Raw genomic sequence first — 24,960 nt, 5'->3', positions numbered from 1 at the left:
TCTTGTCCTGCTATAATAAAGCTGTATTATGTGTGGCATACTGTACTTCTTGTCCTGCTATAATAAAGCTGTATTATGTTTGATATACTGTACTTCTTGTCCTGCTATAATAAAGCTGTATTATGTGTGGCATACTGTACTTCTTGTCCTGCTATAATAAAGCTGTATTATGTGTGACATACTCTACTTCTTGTCCTGCTATAATAAAGCTGTATTATGTGTGACATACTCTATTTCTTGTCCTGCTATAATGAAGCTGTATTATGTGTGACATACTGTACCTCTTGTCCTGCTATAATAAAGCTGTATTATGTTTGATATACTGTACTTCTGGTCCTGCTATAGTAAATCTGTATTATGTGTGACATACTGTACCTCTTGTCCTGCTATAATAAAGCTGTATTACGTGCTAGTTTATTTCTACTATCACTAAAATTGCTAGGCGTAATACAACTAGTAAAACTGCCGTTGAATCGTGCGTGTGTGATGTTATTAAATTACCTACGTCATGCTGTCATTTATCCAAGTACTGTTCAGTGTTTATTCAACAGTTGATGTTTGAAACATAAGGTATAAGACACAATGAAAGAAAATCTAACCATCGACTCCATAGAGTGTGTTTGTCTATATCTTTACATGTCTATCACAAAAATGCCGTATAATTCACTTTAAGAACTTATAGTAAGAAAAGGACTTTAAAATGTCTGAAAACAATGTGCAATGTGTTCTTAAAACCTAAAGCTTAACTCATTTTATACACCCGGCAAGATGAACACATACACACACGTCTCTCCGCAGTTACTAGAATATACACATTTGTTCATTTCCTGGTAGTCTGCCTTATCTCTTTATTCTGTCCACTCGGTTCGCTAGTGTAGGTACTTGAAAGAAATGAAGCATCTGCCAGTAGAACATTCAGATAAAGGTTTATTTCAGTTACTGCCTCCGCCAGCAGAATGACGAAGTTTGGGATTCAATATTTACAGGAACTTATACTGGTCCTCAGAATAATGGGCTGAAATGGTCTTCGATCGACAGAACCTGCCTGCACTGTTGGTTGAAAGAAGACGTTATTGATTTCAACCTTAACAATCAAGATGGGCAATATATTAAACCAGCAGTTCGAGTTTCTACACCAATACAACCCACAGGACACGTCACTCAGAGAAACTTGTTGGCCAGGACTCATTTATTTATTTTTTTCAATCATCCACAGACTGGAAAGATGTTTTTCGATTTTCTACATACGCTAGTGCTTGAAAAGTATGGCTTCAATTATACAAGGAAGCTGGAAGCGAGGTGTAATGCAAGCCACGCCAATTTATAAACCGTTAAAAACAACGATAAATCGTAACTATTGCCTTTCAGCGTCAGATTTAATACGCGAAGAACATTTTTTGTGATTGATTATGATATAATTAGCAGTGTCGTGATGGATAGGCTTACAAAAATGTTTACTAGTGCCATGATAAATCTAATAAATATCATATTCTGTGATGGCTCGTGCTATGTTACGCTCAACTTTACGATATAAAACAACGCGATGGTCATATGTCGTGACAAGGAAGTGTAATAAAAGTATAATATCTTGGTAAGCAGTTATTTGAGTACTCTTCTTGGGTTTGTAAGCCCTGCCAGCTGTTTTTCACGTGATGATCAGATCCATAAACGTTTGCTTTTGTAGTCAACCACTACAAATATTTGTTACCTTGGTATTCAACCACGACAAATATTTGTTACCTTGGTAGTCAACCACGACAAATATTTGTTGCCTTGGTAGTCAACTAAGACAGATATTTCTATCTTGGTATTCAACCACCTCAAATATTTGTTGCCTTCGTATTCAACTAAGACAGATAATTCTATCTTGGTATTCAACCACCTCAAATATTTGTTGCCTTCGTAATCAACTATCTTAAATATTTATCGTCTTGATAGTCAACCACTTCAAATATTTGTTGTCTTCGTATTCAACTAAGACAGATAATTCTATCTTGGTATTCAACCACCTCAAATATTTGTTGCCTTCGTAATCAACTATCTTAAATATTTATCGTCTTGGTAGTCAACCATTTCAAATATTTGTTACCTTGATAGTCAACCACCTCAAATATTTGTTGCCTTCGTCATCAACTACCTTAAATATTTATTGCCTTGGTCGTCAACCATCTCAAATATCTGTTGTCTTTGTAGTCAAACACTTCAAATGTTTGTTACCTTGGTAGTCAACCACGACAAATATTTGTTGCCTTGGTCGTCAACTACGACAGATAATTGCTATCTTGGTAATCAACCACCTCAAATATTTGTTGTCTTTGTTGTCAACACCCTCAAATATTTGTTTCCTTGGTAGTAAACCACCTCAAATATTTGGTGGTCGATTCTTCAAGTGTTTATAATTTAGGCAATCATCTGTACAAATGATTAGAGCTTCTCGTGAACTATTCAATACTCTCATAACAGTTTGTTGCTTTGAGGCCAAGCTTGGCCAGATGGTTAGGGCGCTCGACTCCTAATCGTAGGATTAGGATTATTCGCGGGTTTAAATCCCCAAAAATGCTCGCTCTTTCAACCGCGGGGGCATTATAAAGTTACGATTAATCCCACTATTTGTTTATAGAAGAGTAGCCTAAAAGTTGGCTGTGGGTGGTGATAACTAGTTACCTTCCCTCTAGTCTAACGATGCTAAACGGTGGACAGCTAGCCCTCATAGCCTTCGTGTAGCTTTGGCGAAATTCTAAAACAACAAATAAACAAAACTGTCGTTTTTGATTAAAAGTTGTATGAACGTTCTCCATATCCCGGTAAAGGATTCCACCAGGAACCATTTTCATTTGGACAAATCTAAAAAATCAGTTGAACCAACACCTTCACAAAGTTTTCATAAAGTAACGAGAAACAAAAAGAAACAAAGTAGTAAAGCTATCAGTGTGCTTGGCAACTATTTGGATAAATATATTAAATATATTTTAATATATTTAAATTAGTTAATAAAAAAGGAACTATATAAACATATATGTTCTGGTGTGTAATGTGTGAGTTCCCGTCACACCAAACATGCTCGCCCTTTCAGTTATAGGGGTGTTATATAGTGACGGTCAATCCCACTATTCGTTGGTAAAAGAGTAGCCCAAGAGTTGGCGGAGGATGGAGATGACTAGCTGCCTTCCCTCTCGTCTTACACTGCAAAATTAGGGACGGCTAGCACAGATGGCTCTCGTGTAGCTTTGCGCAAAATTAAAAAACAAACAGAACAAACATTATTAGTAGGGTATTACAGCTGGGCTACTGTTACATCATAAGTAGAATATTACAGCTGGACTACTCGAATGTCATTAGTAGAATACTGCCACTGGAGTATTGGCATGTCATTACAAGCTATAGCTCGTTCATGGATTCTACTTTTTTTTGAACACTCATCTTTTTGTTCTGTAAAATCCGTTTCAAGACATTCGAGCGGACACTGCTGGAACATTCCTCCCGTCCTCACGTTAAGATGATCATATTTGAGCACAAAACCACGAGAGTGACAGCAGTACTGAACGTGATGCTCTTATCATCACACTGTTCATCTGTACGACTGCAGAGTCTTCTAGTGGTAAAGTCCGTATACACCCGGTTGAGATTCAGACTTTAAGACTTGGTCACCAACACTGAGTTAATTAGATGTTTCAATTCATCTTAAAATTGAAAATCATTGATTTGAAATTATCTTCACATAGAATGTACTCTTTAAGTTATCCTCAAGACGACTGGTATGGGTATTAGCACTTTAATTTAAAAAAGTACAGAACAATGTTTTGAACTTCTTAGGTCGTTCTCAGGTTAACAATGAGAGAGTTTACAACTGACCGTTGCCGGACATATGTCTTAGGGACGAGAGTGTAAACGGGTACGGCATTGTAGGGGACGTTGCAGTTAGATGTTAGGTTATTAATTAGTATAGGTATAAAGGTTTTCTTTTATATTGGTTTAATTATGGTTTTAGTTGCTGTATAAGTAGGGCTTCTTTGATTTTGCGTTTGTTTATATTTGTTTCCCTACTTAGTATCTGGGTGTTTTCTATGGTTATGTTGTGTTTATTTGAGTTGCAGTGTTGAAAAACATGTTAAGGTGTTTTTTTGTGTTCTTTGAATCTGGTTTCCATTTTTCTGCTTGTTTCTCCAATATAAAAGTTGTGACAATTGTTCCATTGTATTTTATAAATGATGTTGGTGTGTTTGTCAGCGTAGTTTTTACGTCGTATGGACTTTAGTTTTGTATCTGGTTTTTTAAATAGACTTCTTGTTTACTAGAATGTTGTGTTGTAAGTTTTTCCAAATGTTGATTATTTTTTTGCTGATGTCAGGAATATATGGTATTTTGGGGTTTATTGTTGTTTGTTTGTTGTTGATTGTATTGTTGGTCTAGATGTGTGTGTGTATATTTTTTTAACGGTTTTTGGAGGAAAATTTGTTGATGTTGATGAAGTGTTGTTTTATTTTGTTGATTTCACCGTTAATTTTATCAGGTAAACATAGTTTTGTGGTTGTGTTTATTTGGTTTCTTAATGTGTTGAGTTTTTGTTTTGTTTTATATGTTGAGTTCCAGAGAACGTACCTTCGAAATAGATTTCAAAACAAAATTATGCTGTTTAAATGCTAAGTGTGTACACGTTTTTCCGTCAGGCTTCACACACACCAACGTACACGTAAATATGTATGTCTGTATTCTGATTTAAATTGTTTGTAAGTTTCTGTTGTTTTAGTTTTTCACTCCTAAAATAAGTACACGTAGTACATATCACGTTGGAAGTTATTTGCAAGAGACAATTAACTGTGTTCATCCAGCCTTTAGAAGCGTTAGGGCTCGTTCATTACGGACCTTCCTCTTTTGAGTCCACAAAATTAGCACTTCCTTCTTTGTAAACCAGCCGTTGAGTCATCGCATTAGTCTAATTACTATATCGTACTAGCAAGACATAATAAAAGTAATGATAGCATAACTGCTGTATGACTTCAAGACTATAATAAGCATTCTGTATACAACTGTTTATCTGCGGTGATGCGTTTTCTTCTCTGTGTTGTTGTTTTGCTTAATAGAGTTAATAGCATTCTTTACCACGCGCGTCTTGAATGTATAAGGCTATTATTGTTAGACTTTTGTGCTAACATCATTTTACATTTTACTCTAAACAAATATAGTTAGTTACATTTAGCATTGCGAATTAGTCCCAACTTTGTACGCTACCGAAAATATGTGTTCAGTTCTTTCGAATGACTGGTTTCCGATTTACAATGTATAATAAATAAATTTATACAGATATATTGATTATATTCCACAACAGTAAGTTTTGAAGTGAAAAATCTTCTAGCATTTGTTCATTTTGTGTAGCATAATTTCCATATACGAATTTTTTGGATATTGTAAAGTCATTATCGCTTTCAAAGTTGGTGCTTTTACACCCAAAAGTGTGAATTCACACCTCAAAATTTAGACATTTGTTTGAATACATTTCGTACGTTTTAAGGATTATAATTTCTTGGTCATAGCTACTCGAGGGCTATCTGTGCTAGCCGTCCCTAATTTAGCAGTGTAAGACTAGAGGGAAGGCAGCTAGTCATCATAACCCACCGCCAACTCTTGGGCTACTCCCATTATACACCCCACGGCTGGGAGGGCGAGCATGTTTAGCGCGACGCGGGCACAAACCCGCGACCCTCGGGTCACGAGTCGCACGCCTTACGCGCTAGGAAGTTTATGGTAAGTTGAAGTAGCATTTTACATTGTGAAACGTTACGCTACTCTCGCTGTAAATCTTTTCTGTTTTGTAACGAAAGCAAAATTATTTTAATTAATCAGTTCAAGTGAACAAAGATGAATCACAATGTCTATGTTCTCGTCTGATTATTTCGACGTATGTATATATATATATATATATATATATATTTGTGTTTTTTTCTTGTCTACTCGTCTGTTTATTAATGGTTAGTTACCTATCAATCAAAATTACAGTCTGTAATAAAACACTTATGTGAAGAGAGCGTTTAAGTATCGATGAGCAGAGGTGGATTTGGGAGGGACTAGCTCCCATAAATCCCCAACTGATGAGGTATAAGATAAAACAAGAAGAAAATGACAAAAATCTTAATATATCTGTTAACTCATTAGAATAGTCATATCGTAAAGATTGTGAAATCCGTACAGATGTTAATAGACATCGAAAATATTTTTTTGTCTCTGTCTACCTGCTCGTTTAAAAGTGGCGAAACTAAGCCTATTGTCACCAAATTAGAGGTATAGCATTTGGACCCTCGGAAAGTGACATAAAGTGTCAAGTTTAAATATGACCCCTGCTCCCACACGTCATTTCCTGATGTTCTTGCACTGAACTGGTACGTCAGCTTATGGGTAGTAAATAAACAAATTATTTACGTGTGCTGTACTATTGGAATCCGTGTGAAAATTTTTATTACGTCATAAATATACTTAGCTTTATAATGTCTGAAAAAACAAACAAAAATTAATAACTTGAACTTTATTTGAGTGGAATGAGATGGAAAAGATGTCATTCAGACGTTATTCAGAGTAAAAATATGTCAGATATTTTATGAATTCGAGATGACAGGATTGACAGTGGTGAATATAAAACCCGAGGCGATCTCTATCCACTTTGGTAACTTTGATAAAAGCTTGTCACAAACGAAGTATCTCTAGAAATTTCTTATTTTTGAAACCATTTTCCTGGTCTCGAGAGTGTTTGTTCATCTTGGATTTCGATATAGTTATCTTAGAAAGTATTTAACTTGTCCAGTTTTGTTTCGGAAAAGAATAGATTGGTTTGAGCAATTCACTGCGACTTTATACGATGGAATAATTTCTCTTATTTGTAGATCCTTAAAAGTGTGACTGGTTAAAATGATTCTACCACGTCTCACAGTTTACCTGATTAATTAACTACCCCTCAACATGCGAGCGGTTACCTGACTAATTAAATACCCCTCAGCATGTGACTGTTTACTGCACTAATTAACTAGCCTACAACATATGACTGTTTACTGCATTAATTAACTAGTCTACAACATGTGACTGTTTACTTCATTAATTAACTAGCCCTCAACATGTGACTGTTTATTTCACTAGTTAATTAGCCCTCAACATGTGGCTGTTTAGGTCCCTAACCAACAACATGTTACTGTTTACTGCACTAAAAAACTAGCCTACAACATATGAAAGTTTACTTGACTAATAAACTAACATACATATTATAGTTTACTACACTAATTAACTAGTCTACAACATATGGCTGTTTACTGCACTAATTAACTAGCCTACAACGTGTGAATGTTTGGTTGGTTAATTAACTAGCCTACAACATATGGTTGTTTACTGCACTAATTAACTAGCCTACAACATGTGACTGTTTACTGCACTAATTAACTAGTCTACAACATGTGACTGTTTACTTCACTAATTAACTAGCCCTCAACATGTGACTGTTTATTTCACTAGTTAATTAGCCCTCAACATGTGGCTGTTTAGTTCCCTAACCAACAACATGTTACTGTTTACTGCACTAAAAAACTAGCCTACAACATATGAAAGTTTACTTGACTAATGAACTAACATACATATTAGAATTTACTACACTAATTAACTAGTCTACAACATATGGCTGTTTACTGCACTAATTAACTAGCCTACAACGTGTGAATGTTTAGTTGGTTAATTAACTAGTCTACAACATATGGTTGTTTACTGCACTAATTAACTAGCTTACAACGTGTGAATGTTTAGTTGGTTAATTAACTAGCCTACAATGTATGACTGTTTACTACACTAATTAACTAGCTTACAACCTGTGAATATTTACTTGACTAATGAATTAACATACACATTACAGTTTACAATTAACCAGCCAACAACATGCGACTGTTTACCTAACTGATTAACTACTCTACAAATAATTCTAGCTATTAATATACTATACTTCGTATGGAGAAACATTTTATATAACTGTGGCTAAAAAATTAGAACTTCAAAATGGATTTATTAAACTGGAATAAAATAATTACTGATAAATCATTTAAAATCGTAACATCTGCGTCTACGTCTCTGAATTTTCAGGACTTAGCTACATTAATATACAAAATGTGTTCTATTGTTGCATTTTTATACTGTGTAACTTCATACACATAAATTCGGCTGTTAAAAACTTTGTCTCATGAAAGCAGCGTGTGTAGTTATACATTTGTATGATAATAAATGTAGACTTACAGACATCACTCAATACGACATAAGCTACAGACAACAAGGGACAGTTTTGTTCATCAAAGCTTATCATTGCACAGCGACATTGATAAAAATCTGACCCCGTCTTCCTCTGTATTCGGAAGCTCAGACATTCCCCTATTAAATTAATCTAACGTTCCAGCTTCTACTAATGATGATGGCAGTTCAGTCCTTCAGCCAATTACATTGTTTGATAAACGAAACTGCCTTTTACAAGTGTTGGGTTTGAATTCTCTTGCCTTGTTATCTTCAGAGTTCAACACAAATAATTCTAAGGCTTTTATCTTGGGCAGTCTCTCAAGTAACTTTATTAACTTCGGTAATGTCACCCCTATAATACTTGGTTTTTCATAAAAACAAATTTTATTGTAATACAACTGCTGTTTATACTTTTTCTTTGTCGTTTTTTTAATACTATGTTGTTGCGAAACCTTTTATTAAAATATTTACCATATTATTCATTGATCGTTGAAAGCTACTGTATGAAACTAAAGTCTCCATCATATTTGTTGTACACGTACAACTTCGGTTTCTATTTACATTGTTTCCTTTCAAGTATTATAATATCGTGTTACGTATTTATTTATATTTCTAAACACACAAACGTAAACAATCATATTTTCACTCTTCCTGCTTAGCTTTGGTCGCATTTGTACACATTGGAAGAATAAAATGCCTGAAACTGTATAGGCATAAAACACCACTCTTTACAGACATCATCATACAACACTGCCATTTATAAACATTATCATAAAACACTGCCATTTACAGACATCATCATAAAACACTGCCATTTATAGACATCATCATAAAACAGTACCATTTTTAAACATTATCATAAAACACTGCCATTTATAAACATCATCATAAAACACTGCCATTTATAGACATCATCATAAAACAGTACCATTTTTAAACATCATCATAAAACACTACCATTTATAGACATCATCATAAAACACACATTTTTACATCATAAAACACTTATAGACATCATCATAAAACATCATACCATTTTTAAACATCATCATAAAACACTACCATTTATAGACATCATCATAAAACACTACCATTTATAGACATCATCATAAAACACTACATCATTTATAGCATCATCATAACACCATCATAAACATAAAACTAATACATCATCATAAAACAGTACCAATTTTAAACATCATCATAAAACACTACCATTTACAGACATCATCATAAAACACCACCCTTTATAGACATCATCATGTAACACCACCCTTTATAAACATCATCATAAAACACTACCATTTACATCAACATTAAACAAGGTTCATTATAAACATAATATTTGAGTAGAATTAACAATTGTATGTTCGAATAAAACATTAGAGTTACTAAATATTAAGTTGCGATATTAAACAAGCCATATGTCATGAAAGTGAAAGCTTAATTATATAAAGAAATTCAATGATCAATGATTAGAGGTAAGCTTGAATGCTTGTAATGTTAAAATGCAGATTTCAAGATTTGAGAATAGACAGCCTAATAATGAACTTTGTGTTTAAGAACTAACCGTTTTTTTTTATATTTCAATTTCTACATCTACATGTACGTTACTTTCTTTGTGCTTACGTATTCATATCTTTACATACATAGCAGGAGTGTAAACTTTTATATGTGTTAATTTTACACCTTTAAAAACGTGAATTATCATCCTCTCAGCAAATATGGTGTGTTTGGTGGAATCACACCTCGTTTTTATATCATGGAATGAACCTAACTGGTGTTACTTTTCCTGTTTGTTTTTTGTGCAGCTATTTATATATTTATCCATACAGAGAAAAACATACACCAAGTTTAAACTCCAGCTTAGGTATTTAACACATGTGAATGAGTGAATAGAATATTTCATAGACTCCGATAGCTAAGTACTAAGCCTCAGGGCTTACAACACTAAACATAAAGTAGCTGACCGTGTAGTTTTGTGCTTCATAAACCAATAAACCCTAAACTGATAGATTATGTAGCTCGTATAATATAAGATAATATGTAAACAAATATTATTGTTTCCTTGGAAATGCCACGTAAAAATAATTCCGCTCATATATCAATATTCACACCAACATATTACGTGATAAACGTACAGCTACTGTTTTTTGTTTCTTTTTTGTACCGTACCAAAACACTTAGGAAATATCATATGATAATATAAACAGAACAGTGTTATGAACCGTATGCTTAGTACCACATATAATAAAGAACCTACGTGTAGCTAGCTATACGTTGAGTATCATATATAACGTGTAGTCTAGGTATAGGTATACGTTGAATATTATGTAGATATAACATAGAACCTACATACTTTGGGTAACGTGTGTAACGTTCAATACGAACTGGTTAATCAGAAGATTGGTTGTGTGTTCTCTCTCGTGCATCAATTTTCGATTTTTTTTTTTATAAATACAATGCTACACTTGTATTTGTTCTTCGTGTGTGTATGATTGCGCATCGAATCGTGAGTGAGCGATGTTCAATCAGCTAATTAACCTGCATATCACCATGACGTGTTGCTTAGTAAAGTTCTGTGTGGAAAGTAACACCATGACAATTTTCACGCAAAACAAATACACACGACATCACTGAAATACACACGTTGTCTGAAGTGTTTCATCACGTTTGTGAGCCCATTAAACTACTTCAGAGTAGTGTTACGGTCATTTTCACACCGTACAATATAGATATTACTGTCTTTTGTTTAAAAAAAATCACGAAATTTATTTTTTTATATATTTAAAGTAATAACCTTTCAAAAATTTTAAAATCGTTTACAAAAAAAAAGGTTTTATTACTTCGTTCACAGGTGCCAGTTTTGAGAGACTACTGTCAGTCAACAAAAGAACATTGTCCTCCTGGGGATCCTGGACCCCCTGGAATTCCTGGTTAGTAATATCAAACCATTCATGTTACTTTATAAAAATTACTTCTTAGTTTTGAAGAAGTCTCTTTTACTCGGCAATTACCATCTCGTGCATGTTGTTTAACTACATTATATCTCATTCGTACATTACCTCATTGTCAGTTTATTGTTGTTCTTTAATATTTCTTTCATTCAAAATGGCCTTAAACGTATTCGAAATTACTTTTAAATAATATATTTTCTTAAAAATTGTGTTCGTTATTAAAGCACTATTCTTTCAGTATTAAAACTTAATCTTTAAACTTAACTTTAATTTTATAAGACGATATAATAATATATTATGTATGACAAGTTTCCCGATAGCACAACGTTAAGTCTACGAATTTATAATGCCACATTCAGGGATTCGATTCCCCTCGGTGGCCACAGTAAATAGATTGATGTGGCTTTACTGTAAGAAAACACAGACCTATCTACAACAGTTATTACTTGTAGAAAATACCCTATTTTTAACCATCGTGTCTCACTAATGAACTGATAGATTGTCTAGTTTTTATATTATCTGGTATCGCTTATACTGCTCCCCGCTAGTACAGCGGTAAGTCTACGGATTTACAACGCTAAAATCAGGGGTTCGATTCCCCTCGGTGGTCTCAGGAGATAGTCTGATGTGGCTTTGCTGTAAGAAAAACACACACATCGCTTGTACTTAAACCCATTTTCAAAGTAAGGTAAATCTTCAGTCTATAAAGGAAGAGTTATACTGTTTTAGTTATTTGAAGGTTCTTGTTTTAAACACGTGAATATACTGTTTTAAACATGTGAATATGTTGTTGTAAGCACTCGAATATACTGTTTTAGTTATTTGGAGGCTCTTATTTTAAACAAGTGAATACGCTGTTTTAAACACGTAAGTATACTGTTTGAACCACGTAAATGTACTGTTTTAAACACGTGAATATGTTGTAAAAGAGAAAACGTCGCCCACCTCGAGGAAAGGAATATATAATCAACGTTATTATTACACGTTAGTTGATAGTAGGAACTGAGGATAATCTATACTTTAACAGTAAATATAATTTAGAAAGGAACAAGAACGAATATCTGCTGAAATATGTACATTTTCCATAAAGCTGAATAAAAGCTAGTTTAGAAATAACATTTTTCCTGAATCTTTAATATCGTTTGTTCCACTGGCTGACGATTCAACGGCGATTGTGTTACTAAATATTGTATTCCACGATGTTTCAGCTTACGTTCTCTGATGAATGACACTGTGAACAACGAAACCGAAGCTTTTTATTGTTCATGCTATATAACCTTATTAACATACATAGACTTAGGTAGTAAATTATCTAAGCTACAGGAATATTTTTCGAATCACTATGTCGTACTGATTGTCTATAGTTCCTGGATGTGCCCTGATTCCATAATGATCCAGAACATCAACTCCAAACACTATCTAGAGATGCATCAAAAACAAAAGCGAAGATTAGTTGCTGCAAGTTTATAGTGGGTCATTTCACCTAGAGGCCCGGCATGGCCAGGTGGGTTAAGGCGTTCGACTCGTAATTTGAGGGTCGCGGATTCGAGTCCCCGTCGTACCAAACATGCTCGCCCTTTCAGCCGTAGGGGCGTTATAATGTTATGATCAATCCCGCTATTCGTTGGTAAAAGAGTAGCCCAAGATTTGGCGGTGGGTGGTAATAACTAGCTGTCTTCCCACTAGTCTTACACTGCTAAATTAGGGACTGCTAGTGCAGATAGATAGTCCTTGTGTAGCTTTGCAGGAAATTAAAAAAAAACAAAAAACATTTAATCTAGAAGAAAAACATTGACACACTAAGAAAATATCCAACTGCGAATGTCAAAAAGAAAGTAATCGAATGTACAAAAAGTGATCTATGAAAGTATAACCCTAACAATATATTTGTAAAACAAACTAAGCCTAACCTTTCAAAATCATTACTGTTATTTAAAGGAAATTAAACTGTAAGCAACACTGTAGATACGAGCGATAATAATACTTTACAAATTATAACTGTAGAAATCACTCAACTTGATAAGATATACAATCATTATTTGATTCCAGCGAACCGTAGTCTGGGATCAGTGATTTTAGCTGCACAAAATGTATCGTGAAATTACTTGTATATACTGTAAAAGCAAGCTATGCTTGTGTACCGTGATATCACTCGTAGATATTGTAAATTTAAGCTATCTATGACTGTGTACCGTGACATTACTGGTAGACACTGTAAAAGCTATCATTTATTTTGTAGCGTGGCATTACTTGGATATACTGTAAAAGTTATCTGTGATTATGTACCGTGACATTACTGGTAGACATTTCAAAATGTGTCTGTGATTTTGTACCCTAATATCATTCGTAAATATTGTAAAAGATATCTGTGATTTTTAGTGACATCACTTGTATATATTGTAAAGCTAGCTGTAATTTTGTACCGTGACAACACTCGTAGACATTGTAAAAAATATCAGTGATTGTTTACCGTGGCATCACTTCTATACACTGTAAATGCTCACCATGTATCATGAACGTGTTTTACATGTTAAATTTGTTATTGAATACTGAAGGAATACTTAAAGTAGAATTATATGGGCTTTACAAATGATGATTTTTTTGTTTTTTACCGTTTAGTTGCAATATTGTACTGAATTTTATTTAATGTAAATAAATTTCAATAGCAATACAAGAGTATCTTTTAAGCCAACTCGTTGCGTTAAAGTATGCACTGATATAAGTTGTTAAAATCGTTTTCCATATTTTGATTCATGAATTGAATTTAATCAGATTATAAACTTATTTGTGTGAAATATTTCAGTTTCTCGATATTTAGGAATTAGAACCGATATTATAGTCTTTAAGATTTTAGTGTAAACAAAATAAAATCAATAAGCCCCTAGTGACATTCAGTGCACTTGGTTCACGTCAGAAAGTTAACTAATGGGCGCTAAAATCCATTAGGTGACCAACCTCACATTTAGCTCGTAAAGTATAACACTTATATAGCATTAAATTATTTGTTCCAGGCTCGTTAATTAAATTATTCGTGGACTCTAGGTAATTATCGTTTATATCTAAGTGACCATGGATGAATGGAACAAGCAAACAGCGCCACTGCGGTTAACATGAGAAATATCAGTGAAGAGAAGCACTTGTGCTTTGTGCATATGAGCAGTTTTTCTTGAATTGGTTGAATATCTAAGTATATATTAGAACGGTCAGTCCTTGTAAAATTCTACGTACACAAATGCGATTCTTTTTTTTCAGCAATACTCCCACCACCTCCCATGAAGCTTAGATCACACTATCCTTTCTTTACAGCCACTTCACTCATGCATCTGCAATCTGCTTGATGGTTCAAATAGCTGTGAATGTCGATCGTTATTTCTGAAAGTAAAATCTATATCACAAAGCGCCCTTTGCTCCTTCGATAACAGCTTCTCTGGTTGAGACATTTAGCTTCCTGGGAGAAAAATCGTTTTACGATTTTAAATTCGGTATTCCTTGTCGTCAAGGGATTTTAATAGTCGAGTCTGTGGAACCTATAAGTTATAAATCGTTTTGGTACTTTCCTGGATGTGTGTTGTCATTTTTTACTTCTAGGAGATGTTCATATTTAGCTGGTAAATGGTGTTATCGATTGTAATGAAGCCAAGCAAGTAGTTTCAGTACCTCTGCAATTGTCAGACGCTGAACGGTTACGCTTGCATTGCGTATATTTTAAAATAGCAATTTAAAAACGTTCACGTTAAACTTTACCTTTAATAGCAGTGGATTCTATAAAATGAAAATAGTGTTTTAAATGGGCTTAAGTTTTGAATTGTTTTTATGTGACATGAATTTCGAAAGAACAATATTTTATGAGCACATGTTGAGAACTCACAACGTTTTACGTTTTCCTTTTGGCATTGAGAAAAACCTTTACATCTTGTACTAAAAATCTCCTCCAGCAACAGCTATAAGTAACTTTTAGACCATCTGTTACACGATATACCGTGTGCGATTTGTTAGGTAAAATTAGGGTTGTACTATTTCCAAACGAAGATATGTTTCAGCTACTATAAAATAATTTTCGCTTAAATAGGAATATAATTCTCATGTAGTTAAATTAAAATCTTACCATAATATATTTTAACAGTGTTTTATTGTTTTCAAAAAAATGAATGCCCCCCCAATAGCACAGTAGTATATCTGCGAATTCGCACCGATAGAAACCGAGTTTTCGAAACCCGTAATGAGAAAACATAGATAGCACATTGTATAGCTTTGTTCTTAATTCCAGTCAACATGGTAAGGTGGGACATCTATCCATAATTCGAGGGTTGCGGGTTCGAATCCCAGTCACACCAAAACATGCTCGCCCTTTCAGCCGTGGGAGCGTTATAATGTGACAGTCAATCCTACTATTCGTTGGTAAAAGAGTAGCCCAAGTGTTGGCAGTGGATAGTGATGAGACTAACTGCCTTCCCTCTAGTCTTACACTGCTAAATTAAGGACGGCTAGTGCAGATAGCCCTCGTGTAGCTTTGCGCGAGGCGCGGCATGGCCAAGCGTGTTAAGGCGTTCGACTCGTAATCCGAGGGTCGCGGGTTCGAATCCCGGTCGTACCAAAACATGCTCGCCTTTTCAGCTGTGGGGGCGTTATAATGTGACGGTCAATCCCACTATTCGTTGGTAAAAGAATAGCTAGCCAAAGAGTTGGCGGTGGCTGGTGATGACTAGTTGCCTTCCCTCTAGTCTTACACTGCTAAGTTAGGGACGGCTAGCGCAGATAGCCCTCAAGTAGCTTTGCGCGAAATTCAAATCAAACCAATTCCACTCAACGTCAACTAAAATCAACTCGCGCAATATAATATTTTGGTGGTCAGTGCTCGTTATTTTCTATCACATATCATAGTGTTATAGAATGTGGTAACGCTTAGAAAAGGCCTCTGATAAAATAAGTGACACAAACGTACGAATAACAAAACACTTTTATTCGTATAATAAATATCGAATGTTTCCACACGGCTGTTCGATCGTTACTTAACATCATAATGTTGTAACTCAGACTGAATGCTAGGGCAGCGAGAAAGATTTATCATGACTGCAGGAAATAGAAGAGGTAACATCATCTATGTATCCAACATTTTATGACATACCTGAGTCTTAGTTTGTTAGCCCATAATTCTAAAATTAGATAAGTATATTCAAGTCCTTAGTACCAGTATGACTACTCTTCAGAAGTTTATAATATAACTTATACATATTAAAACACTTATGTAACCTTTGTCTAAAGAATACGATTATTTCAAGTTTACAGCAATCCTACATTTGACTTCAATGATATAAATAACTACATACAAGAAACATGCACAAAAATTTACATGGCATATTTAATGAGAGATATATTTATCAACAATCATGAAATGTTTAGATATGGTAGTGATCTCTTATATTTTCACAGTCCTAAAGGCGTTCTGTTGGATTTATATCAATACTTCATCAAGTTGTTTTACTTGTTCCAGAACAATCCCGAAAATTAGGTCAGAAAGATGTATAGTCTGGTTGCGCCAACAAAAGGTTGTACAACTAGTTTTTTGAAACTTCAATGTATCCTCAAACAATGGTTCGAACATTACAAGCAAATAAGATGTATATGTCCGTTCATTCTGACACATCTCTTCACCAATAATATGTGTACATTCTTTCGTTGTGATGTCTCTCTTCACCAATAATATGTGTATATCCATTTATTATGACACCTCCCTTCACCAGTAATACGTGTATATCCATTCGTTGTGACACCTTCCTTCACCAATAACATTTGTATATCCATTCGTCGTGACATCTTCCTTCATCACTAAATCACACGGCTTCACAAGCCGACTGGGTTTACAATAACACTAAGACTCAGCTATTTTGTGTTTATAAAATACATTTTAGAACTCTAAAACCTCGAGTTCGATTCCACGCGGTTAAAATAGCAGATAGCCCATTGTGGCTTTGCTTTAAAACAAACAAAATTTAATTATAGTTATTTAAGTGCCCATGCATGACTAGTTGGTTAGAGAGCTTAACTCCCAATCTGAGGGGCGTGGGTTCGAAACCTCAACCCGCCAAACATCTTTATCCTTCAGCCGTGAGGGCACTATAATGTTACGAGCAATTTCACTATTCATTGGTAAAGAAATAACGCAAGTGTTGACGATGGATGGTCATGACTAGCTGTCTTTCCTCAAGTCTTACACTGTTAAATTAGGGGCGGGTAGCGCAGATAGCCCTCGTGTAGTGTTGCGCGAAATTCTAAATAAGCCAAACCAATTCTTTTTAATAGCCAGTTGTTCATTACGTTCCCAAATACTTATTTTATTTTCGTAACAAAAACGTTTCCAGTTATTCTGTAATATAGCAACATTATCACCATAAATACAGTAGTAATAACATAGCAACATTATAATTATAGATAAAATAATGATAATATATCATCATTATCACTATTCTATCTATGGTGAAGCTAAATTAATTTTCACTTGTTCCTAACCGTATTTCATTCAACCTAAAATTTTATTATTTTTATCTTCCAGCCTATACCTTCACTTTATCATCGGTTCGTGTTCTACGACTAAAATTTTGTTTTGTCGTTTATCTCAACTAAGCTATCATTTTACCTTATGGGCTCATTTCCAAGAACAGCCTTCTTATTCTGTAGTTTCTTACAGCATTAATATCCAAGTTGTGTTCGTATCTCGAAATATCAAAGCAATTTCCCTAAGAAGTGGTGTCTTACAAGGTTTAAGAATAAAAATCCGTATATTATCTGAGAGCACTGTAAAGTTTGGAATCACGGCACACCGAACACTTCATACTTATATTGACTTTTTGGTTTTCTTTTTAACTTTGAGCAAGAAAGAAATTTAATAAACTTTCCGTTATCCTAGCTTACATTTAGGGTATTTCTTCCCACAGAATTGCAAAATTGATTGAACTTCTCAATATTGGAAACATTTCGTGCTTCAATAGACTGGAAAAAACAAGGAAAGGAAGGAAGGGTATCATAGAGCTTAGAGCCATCTGTATAAAGATGGAAGCTACAGTTTCCTTTGACAAATCCCATATGCTATGTAACTCTCAGTTTTATCGACTCTTGGACGTATGGTGATCACTTTCATTTCTCGTCGGATCACTTAGATTCTTAAATATTGCTTTAGTATTCATTCTTTTGTACATGAGCACTTGACTCTAAGCTAGTAATTATGTGATTTAATTATTAATAATCACTTAAACCTACTTATAATACAACTTATGAATATGATCCAATAGAATCGAGTGGGTTTTACATAAAAAAAGTCACAGATAGTGAAACCTTTAAAGATTTGAGTTGTTATTGTTAAGCTGAAAGTTACGCAGTAGGCTATCTGTACCAAGAGTATCGAAACCAGATTTTTAAAGTCGTAAACCTGCTGAGCCACTAGCTGCCATTTTTATATATAGACTACCACTGTGGAATGAGTAATTTTGAAAATCTTAAATTATCGTCAATAATCAGAAATTATTTTAATGTTAAAGTATGTAACTCATGTTTTAATTTCTTTGCTACCAGGTTCCCCAGGACATAAAGGACAAAAAGGAGACACTGGTGAACGCGGCTTTTCTGGACAACCAGGTCCTCCAGGACCTCGAGGTCTAACAGGTGCTCATGGACCCGTCGGTCCAAAAGGTTCGATTTTCACCAGTATAGAGTTAATAATATTCAATGAAGTAAAGTGAGTTGTAATGAAAAGTAATAAACAATAATAATAACGTATAAACAGCAGCTGTAACACCTGGCAGGTGTATATTTATATATCCTTTGGGTCACTAGACAAAGAGTGCTGTAATTTATTAATTTACAGTGGATTAAATACATACGTTGTATTTAGATATGATACTTTTTACATGTATTTTCATTTATATGTAACATAACACTGAATACCATTAAAACTATACATTTGATAATTATAGCTTTACAGGAAAATATTGTACAATATATTTTGAATAGATGATAAGAAGTCAAATTTCATAGTAAAATAAAATTGATTTTTTAACAAGTAAAATTTCAATCTCAAACTTTAAATCAATTTAGGAGACATTTTAAACGTCAAGTTGACAACATCAAGAAACTCTTTTCTTTTTTCATAACATTAGGATGATGTTTTTTATAAATGTACCCCAAACATATTCATCAAGTAAACTCGAAGCCTTTCAGTAATATATAAGTTGTCCAGGTGATCCAGGCCTAGCTGGAACTCCCGGCCTTGATGGACGCGATGGACTTCCTGGAGAACCAGGGCTAGATGGTGTTCCTGGTCGTGATGGCATTGATGGAATTCCTGGGAATGACGGAGTTCCAGGTATTCCTGGAACGCCAGGAAGGCCTGGACTTAATGGCACAAACGGTAAGATATAATTATCAACTTTATATCGAAAAAATTTTATAATACCTTCAATACTTCAGCCACTTTACAGTACTTTTAACAAGACTTATAACTCAAAACTAAATAACTTAGCGAAAATTTTGGTAGTGTTATGGAGCAATTATATCATATAATTAAATGAATTATTTATAAAAAATAACAGCCCTTAGTGACTAAGCTAAAAATCTGCAGTTTTACGACTCTAAAATTCGAGTTTCGATTTCCCTTTGTGGGCAAAGCACAGACAATTCATTGTTGCTTTAAGCTTAATAACAGCCAAACGAAATCTTGCTAAAATCCATTTCACTTGGATGAACAAGCTGAAGAGAAATCGAAACGTAATATTTACCCAACTTTATTACTTCGATGTAAAATGGTCATTACAGAGCCAGAAAACTCCTGTTAAATATGAGGAAAAACACTGGTTGTGAACCCAGTCAGTTGTGTAACATAACAATATTACTGATAAAGTTTTTGAATAATATTATCCTGGGCTTACCCATCGCATTTTCTCCACAATGAAATTGAAGAGCCTCAAAAATGCCTAAGATTTTGGTTTAAACTGTATTTTATATCTGTGAACTGCGTTATATCACGTAACGTAAATATCATTTCAACTAGTACCTTAGATATTGTATATTAACTGTTAGGATGTACTCTGCTGTAAAACAAAAAAACAACATTTGCGTTGACGTATGTCAGGCAAAAATGCTTCAACAACATTGTCAGTCGTCTTCTAATAGCTATTACTCACAGTATTCTAAAAAGGGTCATATTTCAAAATAAATTAATAATTATCTACAGATGGTCAAGTACAATCCGTGAAGAAGTACACTATTAGTCAAAGACCGAAACAGATAAGAAAGGTTTCTAAACGAGTGTCTTTACTGAGTAAATAACCTTACAGTAAAATAGCCATTGAATAAATTCTCGCGCGCCTTTCTTTAACGTGCTTTGTTTTGACACATGTTTATTGAATTGGATTTGGTGTCAATTTCAGGGCTATGTACACCGTCTGCATTTCCAAAACTCTTATGGATTATTTAGTGAAACGATTTACGTCAGATAACTTTAAAACTGAAAGAAAAGCTTGCATATTAGCGTAGACGTTATAAGTTCTAGTTTTGAAAGGACTGCTTGTTCCTTTTCCCTCGAATAGGAAAACGGTTCGATTTCTTTGGCATTAAGATAGAAACGTTGTCCCACTCAAGAGACAAGTCAGAAAAACTAATAGTACACTCTTAAAGCAAGCTTAAAGTTTCACGTGAGCAGGATTATTTGTAATTAAGCACAAAGTTGCACAATGGACTATCTGTGCTCTGCCCACCACGGGTATCGAAACCCGGATTCCAGTATTTTTATTTTGAAGCTGACCTTAAGATACCGTCAAGCTTTCTCTTGTCAACGACTGTACTACACCTTTTACACTTTAATACACTAAATACACAGAAGACATAACAAATAGTTGCGTACGCAAAACAATGCGATTCACAACAGTCTACTCTGAGTACGTGCTTTTATAAGAGAGTTCAACCTTTAACCAGTGGCTCAGTGATAAGTGTGAGAGCTAAAAAACCTGGTTTCTATATCCTCTGTGAGATGAGCACAGATAGCCCCTTGATTAGGATTGGGCTTCACAACAAACAAGGTGTTTAAATACCTGAGATACGAACCTTGGATCTCCTTGGTGAAGCCAGGACAGTTAAATTTATATTCATACACAAAGAGTGGTCCTCTCACTCCAGGAATTCTACCCTTACAATCGAAAACTAAAAATATACATGTAGTTGAGAATATTGAAGTGAAAATGAGGCCCGGCATGGCCAAGCGTGTTAAAGCGTGCGACTCGTAATCTGAGGGTCGCGGGTTCGCATCCCCGTCGTGCCAAACATGCTCGCCCTTTCAGCCGTAGGGGCATTATAATGTAATGGTCAATCCTACTATTCGTTGGTAAAATAGTAGCCCAAGAGTTGGCGGTGGGTGGTGATGACTAGCTGCCTTCCCTCTAGTCTTACACTGCTAAATTAGGGGACGGCTAGCACAGATAACCCTCGAGTAGCTTTGTGCGAAATTCACAAAACAAACAATTGAAGTAAAAATGCACGTTAAACGAATTTTAGAATATGCTGTACCTATTACCTTCTGTAATATTTACCCACACTTATGTCAGGTATATTTTCAGACGTCGTTATATCAGTTTTACTTCTGAGTTTGAAAGTGGTTATAACTTGACATTTTCGATTAATCTAGTTTATGAAATTTAAATAGACGAAGTGCAGGTTTGGTTTCAGTTCTCTTAGAGAAAAGTCACAGTTCTGCTGTGTCCACCGCGAGTAAATGAACCATAGATTTTAGAGTTGCATGTCCCTGAGATAACCATTGTACCATCAAGGATTTGTTTTGGTTTGCTAGAGTAGAGTCATCTTGGACTGTTTGCTGTGTTCACCGAGGGGAATCGACTCTCGAATTTTATCGCTGAAAGTTCTTAGTCTTAGCGCTGTCCCACTGAGGGATCCCAAAAGGGGGGCAGGTGTGAGATTTACCACAATGAACGTTTTAGGGTTTGTATACACACTGATAGCTTTGTTCTTACCCTATTTAAATAAAATATCTTGAAATGTTTTGCTTGTCAAGATTATAAGTAACAAAGATTTTTTTACGTACTGAAAGCTAATAAGTCTGGATATTACTTTAAGTTAAAATGAATCCACAAACAGTACATGTAATAAAAACATTCGAAATTCGCTCGTTAATTTGCGATGAACGAGAAACCTGCTTGAAGTAAAAATGTATTTCAAGACGGCTGATAGGGGTATTAAAACTTTTATTAAAATAAAATAAAGAACAGCAACAAAGTTTTAATACACATACCAACCGTCTTGAGATACATTCGCTCGATAAGTTTACCCCCCCCCCTATTGTACCAAATTTGACAACAAGAACAACAAAATAAAACCTCTGATATCTAATGATATTTAGTGCATTAAGTATAGCTGATGACGAATTGTAATTGTACGCAAGAGAAAGTTTATTCACTATTAAACTGAGACTACCTTTAAACCAACAAGGGTTGGCCTATCTTTCACACACCAAACTGTGAGTTGTGCAAAATTCATTTTTTATTAAATTTGTTTGTTCAGTTTCTCTAACCTGTGTGTCTTTGGTTGTAACTTCCGTATACCAAATTATTTATTATCACATATTAATCACTTCACATATATGACTAACCACATACAAGGACAGGGCACTGCCAGTTAGTTAGATTGGAAGATCCAAGGTTCGAATCTATGATACTCCGTTGAATGCGCCATGCACTTTCAGCAATGAGCACGTTATAAAAGTGAAGCCAGTTCTGCTGTTTGTTTGTGAGTAGCCATGTGGTCAAGGGGTTCTTGCAGACTTGATACCCTCTTTCTGGTCAGCAATGTTCAATTGAAGACAACTATATTTGGCCTTGGGGTCTGACAACTAGCAGGTTCGGCCATATACTGACTGAATAAGGTTTTGCTGAGATTGCGAATATTCAATAAAAAATCAGATTATTTTACAGGTAAAGTTCCAAGGTTTTCCCGCATAGTTACATTAAATATCCTCCTTATCTCATTCAAAACAGACGCGATTACAAATATACAGACAAAAAAGTAAAGTTTATTATACTTTTTTGCATGGATCCCATTTGAACTGTATTCAATGAAAGTTATTCCAGAAAACTGAAGCCAGAAGCTCATTAAATCATCACACGTAAGTTCAAGCTTCTTTGCTGGTATATTTTTGTGAGAAGAAATACAAGCTTTTTCCTCTCTTTGAAAGCTTATTTTAAACAGAAATCCTGTTTTTTCGTGTTATAATAGCACTAATATAACATATTTCTTAACCTTTTATTTTTAAGAAACCATAAAATATTTGAAAATATTTGCAATTTCATTTTCATTCTTGTTGCTAATCTTATAAAGAATGTTAACCTTTGTTGAACAAAATATACTAATACGTCTTATGAAAACGTGTGCAGCTTAAAATGACACACTAATTCAAGTATAAAAAATATGTTACACGAAACACACATGAAAAAATCCAAATACCAGTACACTTTCAAGCATAAAAACACGTAATCAAAACACACGTATGAAAAACTAGATATTAGTACATTTTCTAGTAAAAATAACGTTACCGTAACAAGTGGAGTAAACCAAATACTAGTACATTTTCAAGTATAAAAACACGTTACCGAAACACAATTTTAAGTATATAAAAATGTGAAAATATAAAGAAGAGGACCAAAACTCCCTAAAAACGAAGTATTAATATGTTTATTCAAGTATGAATATTAGTTCTCAAAATACTTCAAGAACAAATAAACATTTTTATTGTAACGACAAAACATCAATACAAGAACCTCTGATGTTAAAACAGAATAAAACACTTTCTAACACCAAAATGAGAAATTAACACGCATTTCGATCATTAAGACGGGAAAAAAACAACTATACAATTTCAGCTTATAAACGATATAGTAAAACCCATTATCCATGTCAGGGCTATTATACGAAGAGAGTGTGAGACACGAACATTCAGTGCATACATCAGAAGAGACAGGGTGTTTCGAAATCTGTCGTGTTATTTGTACAAAGTGCGTTCATCATAAAGAGTGTCACATTTTCTATACTTCCTGTGTACCGAAGTAAGATGAAATAACAAGACACAAAACTTCAGTTTAATGAATTTTGAAGACTTTTTTACTTACTTTCTTACACATATCTTATGGTGCGACGCATTGACCCTTCATTTCCTCTAAGTTGGATTCGATTAGAGAAACTTAAAACGTGCAATTTATTTTTCAACACTTTTATGTCACTTAGCGATTTGTCACACATTTATGAAGAGATTCTCTAAGACTGGTGATTTATTTTTGTATTATTAATCTTGTGTAGGAATTAATAAATACGCCTTGCACGTGAACCTCGTGCAAGTAACCATTAACTTGTGTGAAAGTATCGATTTTGTTTTTCCCTCTAGCAACACCGTTCGTGGTAAATTAACGTATATCGCTAGAGAAGCGCTTCGTTTGGGGATTAGAAATGGCCTATTTATCTTTAATGACGTTACAATAAACTATCTATTTTCACAGTCTTCTCTTTCTGTCGATCTTTCGCGCATGTCATCTATCTCTCCTGTACTGCTATCCGTAGCGTGCCAGAGATAAGTGGACTATTTAAGGTAGGAAAACTAAAGATAACTAAAACTCAGAACACTAAATAATGACTGTGGTGTGTTTTAAGAAGAAATCCGTGTTGTATGTGAGTAAAAAAAAATGATTCTTATGTTGACCAACAACCT

At 34.4% G+C, this 24,960-nt stretch overlaps 1 protein-coding gene across 2 annotated transcripts in view; it reads left to right on the top strand.

Annotated features, from left to right (window-relative positions):
- Positions 1 to 24,960, top strand: part of LOC143237394 (uncharacterized) — a 51,067-nt gene that overhangs the window by 6,087 nt on the left and 20,020 nt on the right. For both annotated transcript variants that reach the window (XM_076476602.1, XM_076476601.1), the window contains exons 2-4: positions 11,108 to 11,186; positions 18,774 to 18,890; positions 19,438 to 19,608. In XM_076476602.1, coding sequence (XP_076332717.1) covers positions 11,108 to 11,186; positions 18,774 to 18,890; positions 19,438 to 19,608 — 367 coding nt within the window. The remainder of the gene's footprint in view (positions 1 to 11,107; positions 11,187 to 18,773; positions 18,891 to 19,437; positions 19,609 to 24,960) is intronic.

This window comes from Tachypleus tridentatus, chromosome 13 (assembly GCF_004210375.1).
Source record: "Tachypleus tridentatus isolate NWPU-2018 chromosome 13, ASM421037v1, whole genome shotgun sequence".
Lineage (NCBI taxonomy): Eukaryota > Metazoa > Arthropoda > Merostomata > Xiphosura > Limulidae > Tachypleus > Tachypleus tridentatus.
Note: the sequence above shows the minus strand (reverse complement) of the source record. Positions and strands in the feature narration are given on the sequence as shown.